At 42.2% G+C, this 26347-nt stretch overlaps 1 protein-coding gene across 2 annotated transcripts in view; it reads left to right on the top strand.

The window, feature by feature from the left end:
* ADCY5 (adenylate cyclase 5) overlaps window positions 1-21559 on the top strand; it is a 343803-nt gene extending 322244 nt beyond the window's left edge. For both annotated transcript variants that reach the window (XM_074967144.1, XM_074967142.1), the window contains 7 exons: window positions 170-345; window positions 8986-9012; window positions 9862-9994; window positions 13203-13466; window positions 13861-14065; window positions 14840-14964; window positions 17745-21559. In XM_074967144.1, coding sequence (XP_074823245.1) covers window positions 170-345; window positions 8986-9012; window positions 9862-9994; window positions 13203-13466; window positions 13861-14065; window positions 14840-14964; window positions 17745-17873 — 1059 coding nt within the window. In that variant the 3' untranslated portion in view covers window positions 17874-21559. The remainder of the gene's footprint in view (window positions 1-169; window positions 346-8985; window positions 9013-9861; window positions 9995-13202; window positions 13467-13860; window positions 14066-14839; window positions 14965-17744) is intronic.
* The last annotated feature ends 4788 nt before the right edge of the window (window positions 21560-26347 follow it).

Raw genomic sequence — 26347 nt, 5'->3', positions numbered from 1 at the left:
CTACCTCCTGGGGACACACACACACCTTGACCTTCAGTCTAAGTGTTCATTTAGCTCAGGGGTAGGGTTACTACTCCCTCTATATGGTCTGTTATGTCTCTTAGTTTTGGTTTGCTTTGTCCTACTGAGTTTTCTCTCTCTCCTGTTTTCTTTTTTTCTCTTTACACAGTATTTTACCTACAGTGTCTTACTGAGTCTCCTGGCCTGCTCTGTGTTCCTTCAGATCAGCTGCATCGGGAAACTGATCCTAATGTTGATCATCGAATTCATATACGTTCTCATTGTGGAGGTGCCAGGGGTGAACCTCTTTGACAATGCAGATCTTCTAGTTGCAGCCAACACTGTGTAAGTGGATTTCACTTTCAAAATGTCTTCCTCCATCATATTGGCTCCCAATGATGCCTCCATATCACTAGGAAGACTGGGTTTCTGAGTCTACAGTGCGTAAACTGTGGAACTGCAGTACTGAGGTGTAAGTCACAACAAATTAAGGCTCCATCATTGTTCCTATTCTCCGTGCCATCTCACAGGCCTCTACACCTTAGAAATCTTCTCCTGAAGATTAAACCTGGTTGTCAGGTTTTCGGTAACGATCAAATATTACTGGCAAAACTTAATTGGAATGAGTGTGGATTTTTTTTTTCTTAACATAGAGGCTGTTAGCTGTTCTGATTGCTAGCATAAGACTCTTCAACACTGTCCAGACAGAAATGGCTACTTCAAAAATAAAAATACCAACAGAGTCTGAATGGCTCAGAGAGTTGGGGCTCATCAAATGAACAGTTAGCGTACTGCAGGCTGGGCTGTAAAGCTACCTCGCATTACTGTGCTGCGTACTAACTGTCCATGTGAACCTTGGTACCGCGCACTAGGAGTTTCAGTGGTCTCAGAGATACCCAGCTTTGAAATGAGAGTAGGTCACTAGGGAACTTCTAGTGTGGGGCAGAAGGGTACACGTGAACCATTAGTGCTTGGCAGGCTAATACGAGGTAGATTTACACTCCAGCCTACCATGCACTAACTATTCCTGTAGGCAAGCCCTTGGTAATGAAATACTGGGGTGCTGGGTTTCACCTCTGGGTTGTTGCTTCAAATCCAGCCCAGGTTAGTAGTGACTCAAAATTGCTATCTGATGTCTACCTGGTGATGTCCGCCCTGTTCCTAATGTCCACATCTCAAAAGCCAACAGTGACATTAACTCTCAATCTCTGCAAATAGGCCAAGGACTAAGTGGGAATGAAAGCTATCCTTTTATCTATAGAGGTGCATTGGTCCCTCCAGGTCAGGGTTTTGAAGCACAGTGTGAGGGAAGCTTGCACTAATGCTGCTGAACAAACCTCCTTCCACTGATGATGGAATCTCCTCAAGATGTTGGGGAGGGTGGGTGTGTGCGCGTGCGCGCACACACACACACACACACACACACACTCTCCTCCTGAGTTGCCCACCACATATTCCATTGTTTTCTTACATGTTCATCTGTCCTAATTTCACATCATTTGAGATGGAGACAACTGCTCCACATGGATGGTTTCATGTCCTTTCTGGTGTCCATTGTTTCTTTCGAGCTGGGCATGCTCAATTTTCATAACACTCAAAACCACTTTTATTAGTATTATTATGTGTCCAATAATAATTTATGATTTTATAGGTTATCCTTTAAATTTACAATGGAATCATTGCAAATAGTTTGTTAGCATAAGCAAACAAAATTGTGCAGGAAGCCAAGTGGCACTAGTATTGCTTCTTTGCCATATTCATTGTCAGTAGTTTTGATGCAATTAATCTCTTTTGGGGGTTTTATTTTCTTCTTTTAGGAGAAAATTTATCCCTAAATAGCTTTGCCTGTTTGAAGAAATAACATAGAAACATAATTTGGAGAAAAAAAGCATTTTATACCCCCAAAAGGCATCACATTCTTGGTAAACCTAGCGTTCTGCAAGATTACAGCACTTAAAAGTGTAATTTACATCACTCCGCAATCAAAATGTCAGTAATAAGGTGGAGGAAATCAGCAGTTTTTCCCAGAAAGAAATTTCTGTGCTGCTGTATTCTCATTAAATTATTTTTGTTTCCACTAAAAGCTCCATTAGCAGCTAACACCACAAAGCATAGCAATCCATTTGTGTCTTATGGGAGATGGGTAGTCAGTGTACAACATACAATCTAGAGATGTACCACCACGTCCAGCTGACATAAAAAACACAGCCTCATGATACTTTAATTGGACTCCTGATGTAGTTATATAATTACTGTCTATTCTGCAGGCTTTAGAATACATTCACTCATTAGGAACTATACAGATGTCACTTTGTACTTCTGGGTACAAACCATCCCACCATGCAAGCAACTGAAGACTGATAGTAATGCACTGGAAATCACTAGACATGACTACAGTGACACACCAGCATCGTGACACTTGAACTATAACTAGAAGAGCAAAGCTAGTGTTACGTAAAACTCATCTGCCATGCAGGAGAGAAAATTAACTTCATAGACTCATAGCTTTTAAGGCCAAAAGGCATCGTTATGATAATCCAGTCTGACCTCCTGCATAACATAGGCCAGAAAACTTCACCCAGTAGTTTTGCATCAAGCCCACAGCTTCTGCTTGAGCTATAAGCATATCTTTTAGAACAACATCCAGTCTTGAGATGGAATGTACATCATGTTCCTAGGTAAGTTGCACCAAGGTAGATTTACTGATTTATTGATTAGCCTCAATTTTGAAATTTTCATTTTAGGTTTATTCTGGATTGGCTAGCTTCAGCTTCCACCCATTGGATCTTGTTATGCCTTTTTCTACTAGACCGGGGTGGGCAAACTTTTTGGCCCGAGGGCCACATCGGGGTTTCCAAACTGTATGGAGGGCCGGGAAGGGAAGGCTGTGCCTCCCCAAACAGCCTGGCATCCGCCACTTCCAGCCCCGAATGCCCCCATCAGAACCCTGACCCATCCAACTCCCCTGCTTCTTGTCCCCTGACTGCCCCTCCTGGGACCCCACCCCCTATCCAACGCCCCGTTTCCCATCCCCTGACACACACACCCAGAACCTCTGCCACATCCAACCTCCCCCTGTCCCCCTAACCACCCCCTGGGACCCCACCGCCCTGCTCCCTGTCCCCTGACTGTCCCAACCCCTATCTACACCCCCGCCCCCTAACAGCCCCCCCAGGACTCCCACGCCTATCCAACTGCTCCCTGTCCCCTGACTGCCCCCCAAAACCTCCACCCCATCCAACCCCCCCGCTCCCCACCCCCTTACCATGCTGCCTGGCCGGAGCCAGCCCTGCTGCCCGAGCTGCTCAACAGGAGTGGCGGGCCAGAGTGCGGCACACTGAGGCACTGGGGGAGGGGCCGGGGGCTAGCCTCCCCGGCTGGGAGCTTAGGGGCCAGGCAGGACGGTCCCGTGGACCGGATGTGGCCTGCACGCCGTAGTTTGCCCACCTCTGTGCTAGACTAAAGATCCATCTACTATCAGAAATCTCTTCCCCATGTAGGTACTTGTAGACATGATCAAGTTATCTCTTAACCTCCTCTTGGATAAACTAGATTAAGTTTCTTCAGCCTTTCATTATAAGATTTTGAACTGTACTTGTAGCTCTTTGCAGAACACTTTCCATTTATCAACATACTTTTCGAAGTATGGACACCAGAATTGGATGCAGTATTCCAGTAATGGTCTCACTAATGCCGTACGTGAAGGTAAAACCACCTCTGTACTCCCACTTGATATTCCTGTGTTTATTCATGCAAGGATTGCATTTGCTGACTAGCTACAGCATTACACTGGAAGCTCATGTTCAGCTGATTATATGGCGTAACCCCTCAGTCCTTCTCATAGTCACTGCATACCAAGATTCAGTCCCGCATCTTGTAAGTGTGAACGATGTTCTTTGTTCTTAGATGTACGATCTCACATTTTGCTGTGTTCAAAATGCATGTTCAGGGCTGGTTCAGCAGGGCGGTTGTCCTGGGCACCAGCTTTCAGGGGCCATGACTTTTTTTTCCCCCTCCTCCACTGGTTGGCTGGCCATTTTTTTATTTTCTCTGCCGCTTTTGGGGGGCGGGGGGCTGAAATTGTTTGGTTGGCAAAATGCCTAGGGCTGCTCCTACACATGTTGCCCAAAGAAGCGCATCTATCAAACGATCCTGCTTGGTCTGTATTACCTACTTGTTCCCATGATTAATTACCACTCCAACAATTTTTGTGTTATCTGCATACTTCACTTGCAATGACTTAATGTTTTCTGCAGATCATTGCTAAAAATATTGAATAGCATGAGGCCAAGAATAGTCCCTCTGAAAGTCCACTAGAAACACCCCCTCCTTCTTACAGTAGGAGTAGTGGAGGCAAACAACCGAACTAATTTTAAGATGGAGCTTGATAAGTTTATTAACAGGATTACTTGATGGTGTTTTCTGCACTAGCAGGGGACTGGGCTCAGTGACCAAGGAGGTCTCTTCCAGTCCTATGACTTATATTCCTGTGGATAATGATTCCTCATTTATAGTTACTTTTTGTGATCAGTTAACCAGTTTTTAATCCATCTAATATGGGCTACATTGATTTGGTATAGTGCTTACTCTTTTATCAGAATGTTATGTGAAAAATCACCTTTACAACCCAAACTTTGTAATCGCATCAAAAAACAGCATCAAGTTTGTTTGACATGGCCTAGGTTCCATCAAACCATATTGACTGTCTTTCATTAAACTATCATTTTTTATTTCTTTACCAGTTGCATCCCATATTAGCCTTTCCATGATTTTGCTTGAGACTGATGTCAGACTAACCAGTCTAGTTGCCCAGGTCGTCCCATTTACTTGTTTTAAATAATGGCACAACATTCGCTTTTTTCCATTACTCTGGAGCTCCCCCAGTTTTCCCAGACTTGTTTGTGATGGTTTCTTTTTGTGTCTAGGATTGTGAGTCACCTGATTATCCCCCTTCCTCAGCCAGAGAGAGACTTGCTGGTGCTAAACTGGGTGTCAGCTCCCTGACACACTCACTATCTTAGTCACTTGAAGAGTCTCCTCAGGGCTCTGCCATCTTACCTTTGCTTGCAGGTTAACACTTGGTGTACTTCAGTCCCTGAGCTCCTCTTCTGAAATGTCTCCTGGTGGTGTCCAGCCCATGTCACTGGACACTCACAGTAACTATTCCCAAGGGAACAGTATACACACAGCTTCACTGACCAGGTCCCCAACTTAGGATCAGGTCCTTTATAACACCACAGCATGGAGATATAGTGAAACAATCATACCTTTATCATCAAAGATTAAGATACTGGGTAAGGTTAATGGAAACAGGAATGGTTACATATGAAATAAAAAGTATAACACGCTCCTTGGTGTCTAAACTTAACTTTAACAGGCTAAAATCCTTGTCTAAAATCACCTAAACCTTTCTCCCAGCATCATCAACCCACATGGCTGGATCCACTGTTCATGGGTCCAAAAGCCCTGTCCTTTGTGTGCCCTCTGTGATGGACCAAGACGTGTCCTTTTCCCTTCCTCTTATTTTCCCCCAAAGTTAGTGATTTTGTCCCCAGCATCAGTAAAACCCTCTAGGGGCAGGTCTACACTGAAAATTTACATAGGCATAGCTATATCTCTCAGGGCTGTGAAAACTCAACAACCCTGAGAGAGAAATCTATGATGCCAGCCAAACCTCCAGTGTAGACAGCATCATGCTGACAGACAGATTCTTCCGTCAACCTAGCTACCTGCCTCTTGGGGAGGTGGATTAACTATAGCGATGGGAGAACCTCTCTACGCTGATGTGCTAGTGGAGTGGTTTAAGTGGAGACAAAGCCTGTTTTTTCTCTGGTGCCTGTTGCCTTCATGCTGACTTCACATGTCTCTGTTCTTTATTAGCATTCAGTTCTAATCAGTGAAGAGAGGCCTGTTGTGAAACAATACAAGGCTTTATTTATATGTAAATTAGCTAGCTGTCCAAACACCCCTGTGCTGAGAGAGAACCTGTCCCTGCTGGTGACTCATACCTTTGATACAGACGCTCAGGATATATTTTCTGTACATAACTTTTTAAATATCATCAGTACATACATTTCACATTGATATTAATGACACCACCTTTCATTTGATACCTAACAAGACACTATGTGGGAATAATTTACTGCAAAAGCAGTGTGTTAGGTGTAGTGAGTTTGTCAGGCCTATTAGGAGTTGCTGACACAGATCAGTGAGCACTTGGCCAGCAGGCACCAATGGGCCTCTGTGCCACATTGTTACAAACTAATAGGGATGACTGAGTGAGCTTGGCCAAATCTTTCAATACTTACTGAATGCCAGTGTTCCTGAGAACCCCAGCCATCAGGCCGACCAAGCACTTACGTGTATATATTGCACCCATATAATACATGCCTTCTTGCTGAATCTTTTGTCAAAGGACATTCCTGAAATCTCAAGCTCAGGTAAGAAGTCTCCCCATGTGGTCATCTCCCCCACACACCCCACTTAACTCGTCCTACTTTGCTATGCCAATCCTCTATTAGTACGAGGTTCCTAAGTCACCTTATGCCTGTGATGTGAATTAGAGCAGCTGAAGAGCTACTTTCACTTACACCCGGGGCAGGTATTGCAGGATCTGGGAGTCACACAACGAGCACCCTGATGGCCTCTTCCGTCTCTCACCACGACTATCCTGTGTCAGGTAGATCCTCGCCACAGGGGAGAATCGACCCCCATATATATCCACTGCCCTCAGATGGGAAATACACTAACCTGGTTGAATAGTACATTTTTCTGCTGTTCCAATCGGTGCAAACGCTGTAAAATATTCCTGCCACAAAACATGAGTCTCCCTCAACCTATTAATAGAAAGAAATCATTTGCGGCAGCAGGCTTTTTTGTTCACCAGGGCTTTATTATAAATCACCGTTTCCCTATCCCTATGATTTACAGCCAAGGTTAGTGCCTACAGTTTAGATCAGGCATAGCAATCTCCAAAGCTCCTGAATTGTGTACGCTGATACATACAGCCTGGACCCTGTCTATTGCTCGTGTAGCAGAGTAAAGTGGCTAAGAAGTCTGATATGAATAGTGTGCAAGATAAAGATGTATTTATAAATCAAAATGAGAGGGATCCCTGGTCTCAATACAGCAGAAAATCTTCTGTAAGAAATAAGATTAGGGAACCAAATGTTTTTTCACTATGCTTCTTGGGTTTTGGTGGATTCTATCTCTAATTCTACAGCGATAAGTCAAATAGTCTTCTTAGTTCACGTCTACACTTAAAAGTTAGGTTGAACCAGCTACGTCACTCAAGGGTGTGAAAAATCTACACCCCCTGAGTGATATATTTGCCAATCTAATCCCTGGTGGGAAGAATTCTTCTGCCGACATAGCTACTGCCTGTCAGGGAGGTGGATTAACTACAGTGATGGGAGAACATCTGTTGTTGTAGCGAGTGTCTACACTGAAGCGTTTGATAGTGGTTTAAGTGTAGACGTAGCTTTAGTCTCAGTATAACAAAAATTGCACAATAGTTTAGCACAAAGTATTCAGGGATATTGTAAGGTCTCAGGGTAAGGTTATGTCCTCTGATTTGCCTGTAAAGCACAATGCACACCAATGGCACCATAATAATAATCATTGATTTATTTCTGTGTAAACAGTTAAAAAAGAAAAGACACTTATATAGGGTGCTCGACACTGAACACTCAATTCACACTACAGCCTAGCCCCAGCAACATGAAACAAACAATCAGACAGGAACTTGCGAGGCAGCTACTCTCAAAAAAGTGCCTTGCCACCCCTTCTTTGTAAGAGGAGCATACCCTCCGCCCTCTCCAACAACTCTGTTAAATGAATGTCTCTTGCAGCGTACCCAGCACAGTAGTAGTAATGCAAACTGGTATCTAAAGTGACCCTTAAAGTTTACTTCAGTGTTTCTCAACCTATTTACCAATGTGGGCCGCATATGCAGCTCTCTCTGTGTTATGTGGGCTACATCCACACAATATATGTACTACCTGTATATGGGCCTGAGGATGTCACATGGGCCACAGCTGTCTGCTGATTGGGCCGCAAGTGGCCTGCGGGCCACAGGTTGAGAACCGCTGGTTTACTTAAAAGAAGTCCCTTCTCCTGCTAATATTCATCTGTATAGTGCTGCGAGGGCACTTTCACTAATGTTATAACACGGTTCAGCGTTGGTAACTGAATGCCTTGCAGGATGGGGTGGGCAGTGCTAATGTGCTTTTAAGGATCCAGAGATATCATACCATACGGCATGTCATGTATAGCAATCACAGGCATTCCTGCCCAAAGTATTCAGAGTCTATTTGAAAATGCAATGAGTGTGTATGACAAATAGAAGGCGGACTGGGGGGAGCACGAGGGTAACAACTATACAATTATGCAGTTAACAACAGTGTGCTTATTCCTGAACCAGTGATGTCAACAGAAGGTTGCCTCCAACTTCAGTGAGTGCAAGACCAGGCCCAACTAGATTATGCCACCACATTGTCACTACAGCGCAAATTGGTGATTTCTGTTACAACACACTGAAATTTGCAATTATGACAATCATTAAGTAAATTACCATTATTATTATTATAAACTCCTTTTTAATATTAAAGAATTCATGAATTGGGAAGATGGATCCGGTAGTTCAGAAATGTTCTGAAACATGCACAGGCTTTTGCCAAGTGCCTTCCATTGGATTTTAAATCCTGGATGGTCTTCTGAAAAATTAACTTTCCCACTGATCTTTACACATAATGTATGTTTAATTCACACTCTCACTTCAAGAGAAATTAATGTAATAGCATCATTCTTCACCTTTCAATGTAACTACTGGCCAGTAATGAAAGACTGTTTAAAAGGATTGTAGCGCCACCCAGTGTTAAAACTGCAGGACTGTAAAGTCTTCAGGAGTAACACAAAAGTCTTTTTGACATCACTGAAGAGATCAAACCAAAATATTCACCTTAAATATGTCTGATTTTTTTCCAGTGAGTTCTCTAATGCAACATCAACATGGTGAGTTTCTTTTTTTCACATTTCATGTCCAAAATTGCCTTTTAAAATGTTCACAAAAATGTAGTAGCAGCATGTTTGAGTCACAGATAGCAAGGCTTCTGCTAGTTCTTGTCATTGCTCCTATGAGCTGGCACTATATAGATACTTCAAAGGTGCTGAATAGTGACCAGGCATGTATGCTTGTTCTTGGAGTGTATTCTGAAAGGGATGATGCCAACTAGCTACTGGTCCAGATTGTAGATTTTGTTTTTTAAAAAAGATTGAAGGTTTTACTTTAATAAATGTTTTCATAATTTTAAATTCAAAAGGGATTTTGGGGGTGGGGGGGGGGGTAAGAGATTTTAAAATTTCCATAAAGTGTAACTTTTGAATAATTGTAAATGAAAGAGAGAGAGAGAGATTGACTAGCTATTAACCACACACACCTTGAAACTAAGCAGTCTAGTTTCACTGTCCAAGCCTAATGGGGAAGGGAAAAAAGCATAAATGGTGCTAAGTAAACAAGATTTTTAAAGTTATTTCAGTTTTACCGAGTATAGTGTTGTGTTAGTGGCTTTTTAGAAATGGCTTTTATATTGACAATGTCCCTTTAAGAAGTTTAATCTAATCTCCAGTTTCAGATGTCATATTTGAAACCAATTATCAACTGCAAAGGTTGCAAGCGACCACAAGTATTGTTCAAATGGCGAGTCAGGAAAATTCCCTCCACTGCTCTTGCAAAACAAACATTAGGTTGCACAATCGTGCCTTCAAGAGAGAGATGGAGCTTACAGTTACAGCTATGTTCTTCCTGGTCAGGAGCAGAGGGCTGAGAATATTCACAGGCTTCTGTCTTCTCCTTGACTCTAGCTCCCAGAAAGTGTCGAGAGTGGCACTGAAGATTGTGACCCCTATCGTCATAACTGTTTTTGTCCTGGCATTATATCTGCATGCCCAGCAGGTGGAATCCACAGCAAGGCTCGACTTCCTTTGGAAACTGCAGGTGGGTGGGTGCTATATGTGTTTGCATAATGCAAAACTATTGCCCTATAGTGACGGACAGTGTGATCAAATGCCCATGAATTAGAGCTGGACATTGCCTACAATCCGACAGACCAATAATGCTCTTCACTTCTGTAGCATCTTTCATTCAAGGGTCTTAAAGCACTTGATGTGCCTTATCTACAGGGATGCTATGATGCTTAATTTATTGGGGTAAGCGTTATCCCCATTTTACAGCTGGCTAAACTGAGGCGTAGGCAGGTTAGACCACTTGCCAAAGGTCACATAGCAAGGCACCATTTGTTTTCTTTAACCATGCTGCTGAATTCTGAAATCAGAGGCAGGCAGCAGAAAAAGTCTGTACAGCTTTCAGAAGTTATCAGACATCTCTGCTTCTTTTGGACCTTGATCTCTATGTAAACAAACATAGAAACCACCTCTGAAATCTAAGCAGAAACCAAGTTGGGTAGGCTTTAGTTTGCAGCTTTCAGAGATATGGTTATCGGAGTTTGGGTATATTAACATATTTAGATCCTATGAATGTTTTGTGGCTTAATTTTTTAAAAAGGCTGGACAATTTGACAATCCCTAATAACACAGCTGAGCCAGCCAGGATAATAACCAAGGTAAATCCATCAGGGTACAAGATGAATGAATGTTTGAAGGACTCACAGTGGAGTTTTCAACTTCGCTCTCACATAAAGCACTGGAGCTGGCTAGATGCTTTATAGTTTTTTCCCTTTTTCAGTCAAATTCTGGCTGTTAGTGGACTCCTGCTACCAGACTAAATGGATTAATATTCACATAGCAAGATATCACACTAATAATAATAGGATATTTACATAATGCCACATATAGCTTCAAACTTCTGTACAAGCATTAACTAATTAGTGCTCCCTTGGCATGTAGATAAATATTGTTACCTCAAGTTTACAAATGAGGAAACAAAAGAGAGGTGAGGGAACGTGCCCATGGCTGCTCCACGATTCAGAACAGAGCCAAGTTTAGTATTCAGATTTCCCATCCTTTGCTCCGTCCTTCGATAGTGTTGCTTCTCCAGATGGATCTAAGCATTTTCCATGCAGGAAAGCAGATCTGATTGGCCCTTGTAGATTCCATGTTCCTGTTTTTTGTGTCAGACCTGGAAATATCACATTCCAGAAGTGGCCTTATTTGTATAAATCAGGTTCACAGTGTCAGGAAGCCATCACTGAAGTCCTGGTTTCCAGAGGAGTGAAAGCACACACTACGTGGGACAGCTGTTTGGTGTTGCTGTGAGGAGGGCAGTTCAGTGGTTATTGTGTATTAGCCACACGGTTCACACTTACAGCCTGTACAGATTTCCTTCCTTCCTTTTGTTTTGTGGTTTTCGAGGGGGGTGGGGAGGGAAGAAAGCGATTACCAGATTGTAGCCATGGAAGAGGCACAATTTATGCCGGACTGATGTCATTCTCACAGGAGCATCTCCAGTGAAATCAGTGGAGTTCACTGACTGCAAAACTGGTACTAATTAGGTTTACAAGGAGAACTCAGAAGGATTATCCGTGAAGTCTGAGTCACATAGTGAGCTTATACCAGGGGTCTCAAACACATGGCCTGCGGGCCATATGCGGCCCGCAGGGTTATTTTCTGCGGCCCACCAGCTCCCCGCGGTACCCCCGCCCACCTAGCATTTACCTAAAGCGGCTCTGGCCCGGGGAGCACCGGGGGCAGGGAAGGCTCCCTCCCTGCCTGCCTGCCCTGCCCCAGCGCCACTCCAGGAAGCGACCAGGACCTGGGGGGGGGGCGCCAGGGGTCTGTGTGTTGCCCTAGCCGCTCCTCCAGGTACCTCCCCCGAAGCTCCCATTGGCCGCGGTTCCCCATTCCCGGCCAATGGGAGCTGCAGGGGAGAGACACTGCCCCCCCCCCCCCCGGCCGCTTCCTGGAGCAGCAGGTCGACAGGACAGGCAGGCAGGGAGCCAGCCCTGCCCCGCCCCGCGAACCCCTCCTGCAGCCGAACCCCCTGCCCTGAGCTCCCTGCTGCACCCTGACCCCCTGCCCTAAGCCCCCTGCTGGACCCCTCCTTCACCTGAGCCTCCTGCCGCACCCTGGACCCCTCCTGCACCTGAGCCTCCTGCTGCACCCCACACCCGTCCTGCACCCTGACCCCCTGCCCTGAGCCCCCACCACACCCCACACACCTCCTGCACCCCAACCCCCTGCCCTGAGCCCCCTGCTGCACTCCACACCCCTCCTGCATCCCGACTCCCTGCCCTAAGCCCCCTGCTGCACCCCAACCCTCTGCCCTGAGCCTCCTGCTGCATCCCACACTCCACCTGCACCCCAACCCCCTGCCCTGAACCCCCTGACACACCCCACCCGCCTCCTGCACCCCAACCCCCTGCCCTGAGCCCCCTGCCACACCCTGCACCCCCTGGAAGGGGCGGGGCCTCACAGAAGGGGTGGAGTGGGAGCGGGTCCGGGACAGCGGGGTGTGGTGGTCAGTGGTGCGGCCCTCGGGCTAATGTACTAGTCCTCATGTGGCCTTCATGGTCATCTGAGTTTGAGACCCCTGGCTTATACTCTTATTTTATTGTGTCCTCCTCGTCCTATGAAAGTACATCCATCCAATAGCTTCCATTTCATCTAAATAATATTCCTAAAATCCATGCACGCTGGGCCAATGTGCAGAAACTAACACCCCTCCACAACCCCTTCCAACCCAACCTCTCATCCACTCAAACATACTCCTCCTCCCCTTCTGAAAATACCTGGGAAAGCAGATAGACTTTGCAGACTGACCTGAAGGTCATCTCTTCCAGACTCTGGCAGGTCAGCGCAGAGTGGGCTGGGGATTGCACTCCTATGGTGAAGATCTCTCTTATAATACAGTAACTCTGAACAGGTTCGCTGAGAGAGCTATAGACTAGCTTGATTTTGTGTAAGCTCAATTGTAATTACATTTCATGAGCATCCATATGTATTAGTTTCCTGGGACAAAGGGTACAATCCTGTGAGGTGCTGATTCTACCTTGGCCCTATTGAAATGATCTCCTCGTGGGAGCTGAGCAGGCTCAAAAACAGGGCAAATGTTTACACCAAGTATGACCATGTTTCTGAAGTGCATTAATATTCTGCTCTCTGGTTCTGTGAGCTCACTTTCAGTTCTCTCTCCTCCTAAGTAGTAACTAGAATGGCCAGCACGATTCTCTTTCTCTTTTCTCAACTAGGCCACTGAAGAGAAAGAGGAAATGGAGGAGCTGCAGGCGTACAATAGACGCCTCCTCCACAACATCTTGCCAAAGGACGTGGCAGCCCATTTCCTGGCACAAGAGCGGCGAAACGATGAGCTGTATTACCAGTCCTGTGAGTGCGTGGCTGTCATGTTTGCCTCCATCAGCAACTTCTCGGAGTTCTACGTGGAGTTAGAGGCAAACAACGAAGGGGTGGAATGTCTGAGGCTCCTCAATGAAATTATTGCAGACTTTGATGAAGTGAGTGAGAGACCGTTAATCTTGCTAGTTCTACTGACAGAGCAAACAGAATCATTTCAACGCTTCCCTCATGAGAAGGAAGTCAACCAGCAATGGGACCAGTCCAGTCCTCATCACACACATTCTCAGTCTTTAACCTGTTTTAGTTTAAGGTCACTTTCTTTTCCTTACCCTCTTCTGCAGCACCAAATAATTGTCCTTCCTTTGTGTATTACATATTGTTACCTGGCTGGAGATCCATGGACTCTGACCACAGAGTCACGGACACGCTTGATACGATTTTTCACACTGGATGTGCCATGCCATACTTTGTTGCTATAAGGATGAGTTAAACAGCATGTATTAGTGTGCATCAAGTCTTATTCAGTAACTTTGCTCTCTTTCTGTGAAACAGATAATAAGTGAGGACCAATTCCGGCAGCTGGAGAAGATCAAAACCATTGGCAGTACGTACATGGCTGCTTCAGGCCTCAATGACTCTACTTATGACAAGGTGGGAAAAACACACATCAAAGCTCTGGCTGACTTTGCCATGAAGTTAATGGACCAAATGAAGTACATTAATGAGCATTCGTTCAACAACTTCCAGATGAAAATAGGTAACGTATTTGGATTGAGGTTACAGAATTAATTTTTATTGATGTTCATTCCAACCTGGCCACTTCATCTAGAGTTAAAAGTGCAGCTTAATTTATATTTAAAAGCTACAAGTTCGCTGGTTCCAGTGAATCGGGCCTGTTGGGACAGAGAACTAGTTATGATGCTTTTCTTTGGTGTGTCTGTCCAGTTCTTTGAGGACAAGTGTTCATTTATGGAAACCACCACTAGGATTGGCACTAGTAGGGAAGTGATGTTGGCAGCAGCAAGGCCAAAGATTGAACAGTCACAGAGGCTCGTACTGTGTAAAGGTTGAGGCATGCTGGCATCTGGGCAGGACTGGGAATCTTTCATTGTTACTGCCCTGGTACACCTGCTATGTGGACATAGACTTCAGTCTCAAGGCCTGTCATTCTATCACCTGACCTGCACATTAAATTTCCTTTTAAAAATAGCGGAAGACATGAGAAGGAAAAGAATGTGACAACCCCCTAAGGTGATATTTAGGCTAAGGAAATCATCAGGACTCTGTATTATCACATAGAAGACCCCGTTCTTCCCTGTGGCATATACTTCTCCCAATCTGCCCACAGCTTTAAAAAACAACATATTGCACAGCTGGAAGGTTTTATGGGTTATTTCTGGATTTAAAAAGGGAAATGCCTAGCCTTGGGACATTCATATATGTGCCTGATGAACAGCCTGCTCCCATGACTCCTGGGTGATGGTGTATAGACAATGGACCTGAAGCACTGGGGTTTCTTTTCTGTTTCTAGGGTTAAATATTGGTCCTGTGGTAGCTGGGGTAATAGGAGCACGCAAACCTCAATATGACATCTGGGGAAACACAGTCAATGTAGCCAGTCGAATGGACAGTACAGGTGTTCCTGACAGAATTCAGGTGAGTTTTAATTAACATAAAACACAAAATGTATCTTTTATGGGATTTTCAATCTAACCATCTCATTTCATCACTTTATGCCAAACTTTTAGATAGTAGGTTGAGAGAGGTGAACAAGGGGCCTGAGCACAGTATTGGGAGCCTGGAATCCTGAGTTCTGATCCTGACTCATGGTCTTGGGACAATTCATTCATTTCCCTATCTTTCAGTTGGGGGTTAGTATGTTGTAGGGATGTTGTGAAGGTTATTATTAAAGCACTGGGGGAAGTAATAGTAGGAGGCAAATTCTGCCCTGACTTACACCCCATTGACTTTATTGTTGAGCCCCATGCAACTAGATAACATGTTAACACAGAACTATAGCCATATCCTACTCCAAAGGACGTTTTGTTGCCACACAACCTCACTGCTAAAGAAAAGCAAGGAGAATCTTAGAGCTATTTTGGTTTACTAGGACTTGCCTCACAAACTTGTTTCTGTGGCTACTGTTATCTGTTGTAAGCAGCATTTTCCACAAACTACAATGTCTTTAATTTTCTCTGTCACAATGATGCCCTGTATTCTGTGAGAGTATATATATACTCTTTCTTCAAAACTGTAGAAGGATTTCAGACAGGCATGGCGGTGGGGACATTTCCCTAGAGAAGCAGAGAGAGAGAGTAGTTTTAAGGTTAATGCAATCTTTCTTATTCTAATCAAGCTCCTTGTTCAGTGTTCAAAGAGAGTGACCTTTCCAGCAATTCATTTCCATTGTCACATGGCACATACAGTCTTGTTTTCTCTTAAACACTGTTGTGTATCATCATTCCTCAGTACCATACTGCAGAGGTATAAAAATCATCAATAAGAGTAAATGATGCCAAATCCAAGTGAGGATTTTGTGTTTTTCAGCTAAACTGAGAGTCAACTGGATCACTATTTATTAAAACTTTTCTACCTAAGAATATCTGTGAGCAGTTTTCTCTCTAGTAAAACAGATTAGACTGGTGACTTTCCAGCCCTATGAAGGTAGACGTGGAAACGTATAAACCCAGAGAACAGAGCATGAGAAAACGTTGTAAGGAACAATTCTGCACTGAGCAGAGTCTGCAGTAGATCAATCTGCAGTGACCATATTTTAATGAGCTGCATTGTGAGCTGATAAATAGATGGGTATGACATATATACAACACAATACTCAAAGGAGAGTTCAGGAAATTATCAGTCACTTTGCCCACACTGATAGTTAACACAATGAGTGCAGTTAGATTTCAGGATCTATCAGGCAGTGGAAAATCAGTGGACTCTTGCCAGAGGATGACTGGATCAGCTTTTCTGTGTACAGATGTCAGGTGCTAGGCCCTAAACTGAAAAGATTTGGGGCTAGCTTTTCAGAAGTAGTTAGGTGTCTAGTTGGATTTTCAGAAAAGAGCCTAAGCAGGCTAGGGGTCTAACTCCCAATGAGTTTGGTGCCTAAACTGCTTCTTTAGGCAACTAACTGTATTTGAAAATTTGGCCCCTACCCCCTTGAAAATGTTCTTCTATGTAACAAATGGTTATATTTGAATGGCAGCTGCCTTAAACTGCAGAATGAAATGGGATAGTGCCTGAACAATCCTTGTTGTCTTTCACCCAATTTGATCACCTAGTGTGTTTCCAGTTTGATTGTTTGTTTGCAGCTTCCTGAGAAATGACATGCGTCGTGTATTATCCATTTAACCTATTTAAGGGTTTACTTCATAGGGGCCACAATTTAAATGAATTTCCAACCTACTTCCCTAACAGCACCCTACTTTCACAGGAACATTGCCAAGCATTGCGCCCGGGTTCTAGATGCAGTAGCTTAGTACTATGACTAAGGATACGAATCTGTCACAGAGGTCACGGACTCCATTACTTCTTCTGGGATAGGGCTGCTGGAGCAGCAGCAGCTGCCACAACAGGTGGCCAGCGGCCAGCCCCAGGGTTGCCGGAGAAGTAGCCAGCCCTGAAGCAGTGGCCCCCAAAACAACTGGCAGCAGCTGGCTCTGGGACCACTGGAGCAGCAGCCAGGATGGAGGCTGCCAGAACAGCTAACCAGCAGTCAGCCCTGGTGCCACCAAACAGCTGGCCTGTCAGAGCCACGGTTGGGGTTGGGTCAGTCCCCCAGGGGCTGGAGCAGCAATGGTCAGCACCTGCCACAGGAGCAGTGGAGGGGCTGGAGCAGCTGCAAGCCTAAGCATTTTTGTTTATTGCCCGCAAGCTGTCCATAACTTTTACTAAAAATACCTGTGACAGAATCTTAACCTTAACTATGACTAACCTTTTTCATATTGTGATCTGCACCCCACCTCCTTAATGTAAGCAGATACTGGAGACATGAAATGGGATATTTCCTTTCCCCTCTCTGGGATCATGACCTAGCACTTTACCTGGGTTCTAGAGGCAAGCTTATAACTCTGACTTACCTTTTTCATATTGTGATCCCTTGTAACCTGGCCTCCCCCTCTAGTAAATCAACTTCAGCAGAATAGTGGATCCATGAAATGGAACTGCTAGTAATATTTTCTTCCCAGCCTCTAGAATCATGACCCTCAGCTGGAGAGCAGCTGATGTGTCCAATATGACCTTGAAACTCATTGTTTGCAGCTTGTAGTAGTTACATAACTTGTGCTGGCCACCTTCTGTAAACTGGTTGATACAAATAAGAAAATTTTAACAAAACAAAATTAATTGCATGTGCAGATTACATGGCTGAAGAGAGATGGGTAGAGCAAGTTTATCAGTTCTGCTATCACTTCTAATCTATTCTTTCTCTGCAGGTGACCACAGACATGTACCAGGTTTTAGCAGCCAACAGCTATCAGCTGGAATGTCGAGGGGTCGTTAAGGTAAAGGGTAAAGGAGAAATGACCACCTACTTCCTAAACGAAGGGCCACCGCTCAGTTAGCAGCAACCATGGCACAACTTTAAAAATGGTATTTGCATGGAGAAGAATTGCTGTTTAGCTCTGGACCCAAAAATACAGCGCAGTTGCATTTTTTCATGCAACGACTTTAGAGCATGGTTCTGACAAGCAAATAAACTTTAGCTACATGCCATGCAGTGCAGAAGAAAGAAAACACTGTGGATTAATTCCCAGTGGAGTGCTAAATCGACCAAAGATGCACCTCTATGGAATTCCCAGATAAAAGAAATGAATTGGAGCTTTGAAAATGATGCTGCTGCATAGGACATAAGATATTTAAATATTTATTGAAGCTACACAAAATTTTACTTGGTTGAAGGAATGTATGATTCACTACAAAGCATTATTTTGGAAAGGATTTGCACTCCTATAATGTTTCCGTTCCATACAGTCAACTCTTTCAAGTGTACCCCTGTTCTTTTATTGGCTGTTTGGATAGGCTTTCAAAATTAAAAGTGACACCCACTATTCTACACAAAAGGCCTTTCAGAACAGCATCGGTAATGTTTTTAAGGTTGAAAAAGACACCTTGCCATATAAAACTGTCCCCTTTCCCTTACATGGCTAACAGACTACTCTTCTGAATAGGACTGGTACACCTAAGATCAAGATGAGGAAACATGGCTCTGCAAACATATTTATTAAATGAAAGTCTTCTGTGCTCTTCTTTGGTATATATACACACATATATCAGTTTACATGTGAAAGACTAGATGAAAACAAGAGACACTTTAGGGGGAACCCCCCTCAACTTTCTTGTTTTTGTATTTTTTATTTTGTAATATTGAAAACATGGAGATCTAACAGATATACCAAATTCTATATTTTGTAAATTATATATATTAGAAAAAAGTCTGTCCACACCAGCGTGTGGTGGGTTGTGTATATATAACCTGCAGAACTATGTAACATTCCGTGCATTATTCTCTGAATACAGACTTGGCAGTTTTCAGACTAAGAGTAAACAATCAAACAACCCTTGATGAGGTTGCAGGCCGAGTCAGATGCATTTAAGTGAAAATTCAGAAAACCCTACAGAAATCAAGTACAATAATCATTACAAACAACTGTTCATTTCAGGATTCAAGATGCAGCTGGGGGTGACAGAGTGCAGTGAATGGAATTAGGAGGCATGATAAATAACTGAGCTGTTGAGAATATCAGACAAGCATAACAGGGAAGAGCACTAAGCAAATCTTCATCTGAAGGCAGCAAAAACTGTCACACTGGAACAAAAATAAGATCATTTTAACAATTCCTTTAAAATTATTTTCTCACAGCAGCTATTAATAGAAGCCTGATAATACAAAAAAGTGTCCAAGAGACTAAGTGCCATTTGCCTTTACAAAGAACTATGTACTGCATTGCCAGGTTGACTATCTTGTAGCAGACATTTAATTAAATTAATGATTCACAGCTATTTTAAGAGTTAGATGATTCTATCTTTTTAAAAAGAAGACAGATGGATAATTTGTATGTGGATTCAGGAGATCTTTAGAGTGACACAGATATCATGTTGAACATATCCTCTTACTACCGGGGGCGAGAGGGGGTATATGAATAATTCGCTATGATTTATGTACCTTTTTTAACTTGTAAAAAATAAACCCTTGCTATTTTATTTTTTAAAAAGCATTTTAAAGCCCTATTTTTTATATTCTATGAGGGGAGAGTTTTGATACTGAATTTGGCTATCACTAAAATGACTCATATTTTGACATTCAGTAAAGTTCTTTTAGACTCTTCTCAGGGCAAAAATTACTGTATTAACTTAATGATTGCACTATAGTGGTGATTTATAAAATAAGTGTTTCACTTTATTTTTACAACAAGAGTAAGTTAAAATGCATGGGCCTGTCCTAATTAATTTACTATGTTGCTTAGCATCCAGCCATTTAAACTTGAGCTTAAATGGCACCCCTGTGATCCTTCCTTTTCCCCTTTAATAGGCCACATCCTTGAAAAGTATAGTATATTGACTTCTGTAAAACTGCCAAGTCTGCCCTTGTACTATACTTTTGCTGCTTTGCATTTTCTGATTTGCAAAATACTTTCGTTACATGGCACAATGACCACTCCCTTCCCTTCCCCCTTCTATCCCTTTCTACCACTCAGTGAGTTTCATTATCTTCATGATGTACATTCATATTTAGGTTTGCTTTCTACTTTACTAAAGTCTGTATTCTTAACTTTTGATCAGTCTGCTGCTCCACCTTGCGCAGCTGTGTTGTCAATGATATTTCGAGTCCCCAGTATCTCTGACTGTGATTGTTGACAGTGTGTCATGATCATTTCAAGGGGTATACACACTCTTTATTTTAGCTCCTATAAAAATTGATACCGTTATGATTTCCCATGGAAATTGAAATCTATTTAAGTAATTTAACTATATTAAACACTGTTTCACTGGTAACATGGCTTTGTTCTACGTTTTATTTAAGAACTAGCTGGCTTGTGAAGAGACGTATTTGTGCATCAGATGATAATTATGCACAAATTTTAGATGTTCCATATTTAAATGTAATGTAACTGATGCGTTCTGTATAGAAAACCTAGAACTCTAGTTGAATGGAGTTTTGTGACCAATTGCCCAATCCAGGTTATCTACTGTGAGACTATTTAAGCACAGATCCTCTTATTTGTACTATGAACGCCCCACTATGTGTGTACTGTCTATTGAGGAACTGCCTAAGGTAAATCGGAGCCAATATCAGAAAGCCTGGTTGTAGCTGGCATATTTAAATAGATGCTAGTGAATCATCTTACTTTGAAATAGCTACCCTACCTCCAATGCTAGAGTTTTGCTGCACATGATTTGTTTGCTTCTACTTTCAAAGTTAGCTTGTGTGATGTACAACACAATTTTAAGGAACAGACTTGTTAACGTGCCTAGGCAGTAGAAGGATGAGGCACTTCTGTATAAGGGGTCAAGCTATACCTCCTAGCACTGAGAGCAAGGCTGAAGTGCCACATTCTGTTACCACGCTAACTCCCCAGGACAACTGGAAGGGGAACTAGTTCTCTTCAAAACAACACCTAATAGCTAGATTCGCAAAGAGATTTAAGCACATAGGTGTTTATCGCCAACATTTAGGCACCACTGTTGTCCTAACACTGTCCGCGTCTGTATTGCTGCTAGTAGGCATGGGCCAAGCAACACAAGTGCTGATGCTGCCCCACAGCTAATGAGCTTTTTCACTTTAAGTATTTATTGGAGCAAGGCCTTGAACCTGAGGCAACATCTGAACCACCACTGGCGTTGGTGTAACTCACCCCCCTGAGCCAGTGTGGACAGCGCTGTGGCACCAGGAAAGCGGCTCCAGCCCCAGTGGCAGTAGTTAAGCTGACCGGAGAGCTCTCTCCCAGCAGTTAAGAGCACTTACAGCGGCACAGCTGCTCTGCTGCAAATGCTCTAGTGTAGCCATGTCCTCTCTCCCCCTGTGCATGGTATGGAGGAACCTGGTGATTTCAGCTTAGTGTCAGGGCCTCTAGGACTTAGGTACAGCAGCCTTGGAGTTCATAATATATCTCAAAATATTAAAAAAGCTGATTTAGAGGTATAATTTTTCAAGCACTAAATGGTCAGGCCCTGGTATTGCGCATGGATTTAGATTGATTAACCTATCATGGATAGTGATATATTTTTTTTAACTGAGTTTACTCTTTACAAGTGAAAACAAGGACAATTTTAAAAAATTAATAAAAACTATTATGAATAAATTCAAATAACCTCTATTTCCTTTTGGTTATAGAATTCCTCCTGCCAGAGTAAAGATATCTTGAATCTTGCCCCAGGGGGAAGGGGGAAATGTGTTAGACTAGAAATCTACAATCAGTACTGTACTTGCTACATCTCCCCAGAATCTGAATTTCCCTTTTTTAATCTCAGAGGTATACAAATATTGCCATCTGCTGGAAACAAACTATTTTACACTTCAGGCAAGCCACTATGTTAACACCACTTTTCTTTAAACAACCAAAACAAAACATAGCATCATTAAAATCAGAGATAGTAGAATTTCCTAAGGAGAGGGCATGCTGTATCCAATACTTACCTGATACTAGGATTTCTCTCACCTAAAGTGACCAAAAGCAGCTGAAGGAAACCAAAAAACCCATGTCACTTTTTTCTAGCTAACTCGTTAGACAAGAGTGAGTTTTTTTTATAATGTGAACAACTTATAGCTCCGTTGTGATGACTTCATCTTGAAAGTGCTTTCTGAACATTAATTCACAGAAAAAAAGTCCAATTAGACCCCAAATTCCAAGATAATCTTCCTGCCCATGCATGACTCTTCCCTTTTGTCTACATACCAGTGTTTTTTGTCTAGCCTAATGTTTGTATGCCAAGAAACAGCTTCCACCACTTCTCCTGGAAAGTTATTCTCTAGCCTAATCCATCTCATTGTCAGGAAGTTTTTCAGGATCTTGAGCCTACATTTTCCTTGTCTTAATTTTGTCCCATCATGAATAATTATATCCTCTCAATATATTATCCAATCTCTCTTACACTTAACAATGGGGTCAATGGAGCTGCGTACGTGATGAATACTATTTCATATGTAAAACCCCTGTAAAATCACTTAGAGATGGCGAAGTTTACAGATTTTTTTGTCCCAGTTATGCAGATGGATCCACACAAGCAGACCCATATTGAAATTACTGGGGATTCTAGAAGCAGATTCCTGTGCCCTTATGGATCTAATTGCAGGATCAGAGTACTACTGGGGCTTTCTTCTGCGATCACTTTAAAAAAAAAAAAAGTAAAATGTCTCTGCAACGCATTCAATTATGCAAAACCACTAATACTACTAGCATTCACACATGCATTTTTACAATGGGTGGCTGATACACAAACGTGTCGCTTTCCTGCTGTTACAGTCTTGCCAAGTGCCAAGCCAAAAGAGCGTATGTTTAGTGTTTGTAAATGTTAATTCATATCTACTTAATAGATAATCAGGGATTCAAAAAAGCAATTTGGGGGGGGGAGGGGGAGAAGCCGAAACAGATGTCATTTCTTCTTTGCTAAAGAAACTACTGATTATTAAAGATACAGCAATGGGTGATGAATAACCTCACCATTTAAAAAAACCTGACAGAACACTTGTTTTAAAGTCTCTCTCTCCTCAGTCATTTGATGCAGAGAAAATGAGTTCTTTAGGACAAAAAAGTGATTGGATTGAACCTGATACATTACCAACTACATACTCAAACTTCCACAAAAAAAAACCAAACCAAAAACTATATTTTCCTAGAGACTTCTGATATTATTCTACATTTTATGCACGTTTGGGTAGTTAACCCACTAAAGATGGCTAGAAAAAGCACAAAACAGAAAGGGCTGGTTATTGTTCAGTGCCTGAGAAAAGGCTGGTTGCTGGAGAGAAAAAAGAAAAAAACAAACAAAAAAAATCTAACCAGTTGTAGGAGAGATGCTTAAAAGTTTCACATTTCTATTCAGGTATCTTAAAAAAAAAATCAATGAAAAAATACCACACAGTACCATGAAAGGGGTCAGGAAACTCACAGGGAAACAATAATAAACAAAACTACGTGTGTTTTAAAAAGCTCTAGTGAGGCATTTGAACATTCCTAATTAATCAAATTTGAATGGACTCAGGTTTTGTTTATTTTCATTCTTTTTGCATATGCTGGATCCAGTCTGCCTCAGAGCTTAACCTCTAATAGGATGCTGAGTGGCCTCAGCTTCCACTGATGCCCCACTGAATGCACCCAGCACCTATCAGAATCAGGCCCTTTTCCTTGCGCAACTCCAAGTTGAATCAGACTTGGACTGTAACCAGTACAGAATCTGTCCTCATGAACCTGATCCAATATCTAGTGAAGTTAATGGAATGTCTCTTGTTGACTTCAGTGAGTACTGGATGAGATCCAGTGGGCACAGTCTTGGCCCCACTAAGTCAAGGGAAATTTTGCCTTTGACTTCAGTGGCTCAGTCAATTTTGCCATTGACTTCAGTGGCCCATAACAGGGTGCATTTTCCAAACCCGTGCATAGAAAAAGTTCAAATATTCTAACTACTCACATGAAGTTTGTGCACAAAAACAGTTCTGGACATCTTCTAATATGTATTACTAGCTTACATGTAATGAATTTGTGAGGAACTGTCACAGCTGGAGAGTAGACATTATCTCTTCACTGTAAATTGTGATTTTTTCAACAAGCATAGTTAAATCTGTCTGACAGTTGTATTTGCTCATTACATCTGTTAAATCAGCAGTTTGTTTATGCCACTAGTAACAGTAATACAGTAATGGCTCTAGATGTTACAGCAAGGGAGCGCATCCTTTGAAAAGTAGGGGTAAAGAAAGAAGATTAAAAGGAAAAACAGACACTTGCAAGACTTCTCAGACTGATACATCAGCAGCCACTGACAGGGCAGAAAAGCCTACATCTGCATAAGGACACAAGACTGGAACAAAGAGGTACTTCCTAATAGCATTTTTAGTACTACAACTGAGGTGAACTGAGTAGTGGCAGAAGAACTATTTTAGACCTTCCAACAGAGCAGGTTTATAATGCTAATTGTTTAGCTTCCTGATAATGAGCTAAAAGCACTATCTTGCAAACAGTTTATTCATTAACTGCAGAAGTTACAAATACCAAGCCCAATCCTGCAACCCACGTTCAAGTATTCAATACACATGCTAGTATTCCCATTGACTTGCATTGGGCTGCTTCCATAAGTAACCTGTACAATTACTTCATGACCTCTTTTTTCCCCAACAAGAAGCAACTCCAATTTCCTCTGGGTGAAATTCACTCAAGACCTAAGCACCATTAAATTCATCAGAACTAGGCTTAAGAGGGACCTGCACTCAATCAAGTCAATGGGAGGTTTTCTACAGACTTCTCTGGGAGTTGGATTGGGTCCTAAATATATCAGCATAACAAATTAAAGTTCCTGAGTGATTTTTGCACATTTTTTTAAAACAAAAAAACCTCCAAAGCCAAAAAAAAACCCCAGAATTTTTGGCTTAAGGGAGTGTGTTGAAAAGATGAAAGCTTTAGTTTGTGCTAAACACACAATATCCATATTTCAAACCCCAAGTTTAAAACAGTGAAAGATTTATTTGGGTGTTTCAGGTGTCTTGATTTCAAAAGGCTGTACTGCAATCTAATGGAACATGTGTTTGGCAGTGAGTAGTCTCAGCTGTTTAAAACTAAGGGTTTAACTAACATTATTGAAATCCTTGTATTCCTGCAGGTACGCCTCTTCCTGTGTTTAAATTTCAAATCTTCCTCCTTCCTTTCCTTCCCACACTGCCCCAAAGTACCAACAGAATTGTCATAATGGGAACATACAAGACCAAACAAATGCATCCCCATTCTATTTGCTGGATGAATGAAAAAAAATAAAAAGGTTCAAAGGCAAAGCACTCCCCTGCAACAATTATCTTAGATCCCACATGCACCAAGATATTTTCAGCCTCTTAATTACATAGGTCTTAGAAAGAGACGTTATAATAAAGAGTGCATCAAAAAATACATACCACTGCTGTTCATTTAGGACTGATTCCATTCTCTGTAAATTATCTTGGTCTTGGGCACCTGGTTCCCCTTGAGTAAGGTCACTTCCTTTAAAAAGAATAATAGTTGTTCCCAGTCTAGGTATTTCTTCTCTGCTATCAGCTTGATTGCCAATAAATTACTGAAGAGAACATTTTAGGTGGGGACCGTCTACAGAGATCTGATGAGTAGCATTTCATAGTAAAGCAGAACCTCACTAATCGCCAAGCCTAGTAATGCTCACAAGCAATATGGAAGCCTTCCTGCTATTAAAACTTGAGCAAACTATATTAAAATATATTTCCTAGTGTACTATAAAGCACTGGAAATAATTAACACAAAATAGGATTGTGAAAATAAATAGAATGAAATGTAATGGCCTTGATTGTTCATCTGCTAATTAATTCACAAACTCTGGGACTCTACAAAGATGTCCCAGCCACTAATACAAATTAATGAGGTTCGACTCCAATTCAGTAAAATGTAAAGCTACCAGAACCAAACAAAATCCCTGGATCCAAAAAGGATTTTTTTTTACTCAGTTTATGTTTGTTGGAAATAAGCTTACCCCCTATATATATATATATATATATATATATATATATATATATATATATATATATATATATATAGCCTATATGCTAAATTAAGTTTCAGCTATTAATCCATCTCATAAAATGCATAGAGAGAGACAAGCAATATCTCAAACAGGTTGCAAATCAATGTCTGTTTACCCACCTGTCAACTTCTTTTCAAAATTCTAGTGTTCAAATAGAGGAGGAGAGCAAGAATCATGGGCCAAGAGACAGAATTTTAGGTTGTTTACTTAAATAAAACTTGTCCATAAAGGTCACTTTCAAAAGATCATTAAAAGCAAATTATACAGAGAAAAATATTTACCAAGATTTATAGTTAACTCAGGACTA

This window comes from Natator depressus, chromosome 11 (assembly GCF_965152275.1).
Source record: "Natator depressus isolate rNatDep1 chromosome 11, rNatDep2.hap1, whole genome shotgun sequence".
Lineage (NCBI taxonomy): Eukaryota > Metazoa > Chordata > Testudines > Cheloniidae > Natator > Natator depressus.
The sequence above is the reverse complement of the archived record's forward strand: the minus strand, read 5'-3'. Positions and strand labels throughout refer to the sequence as shown.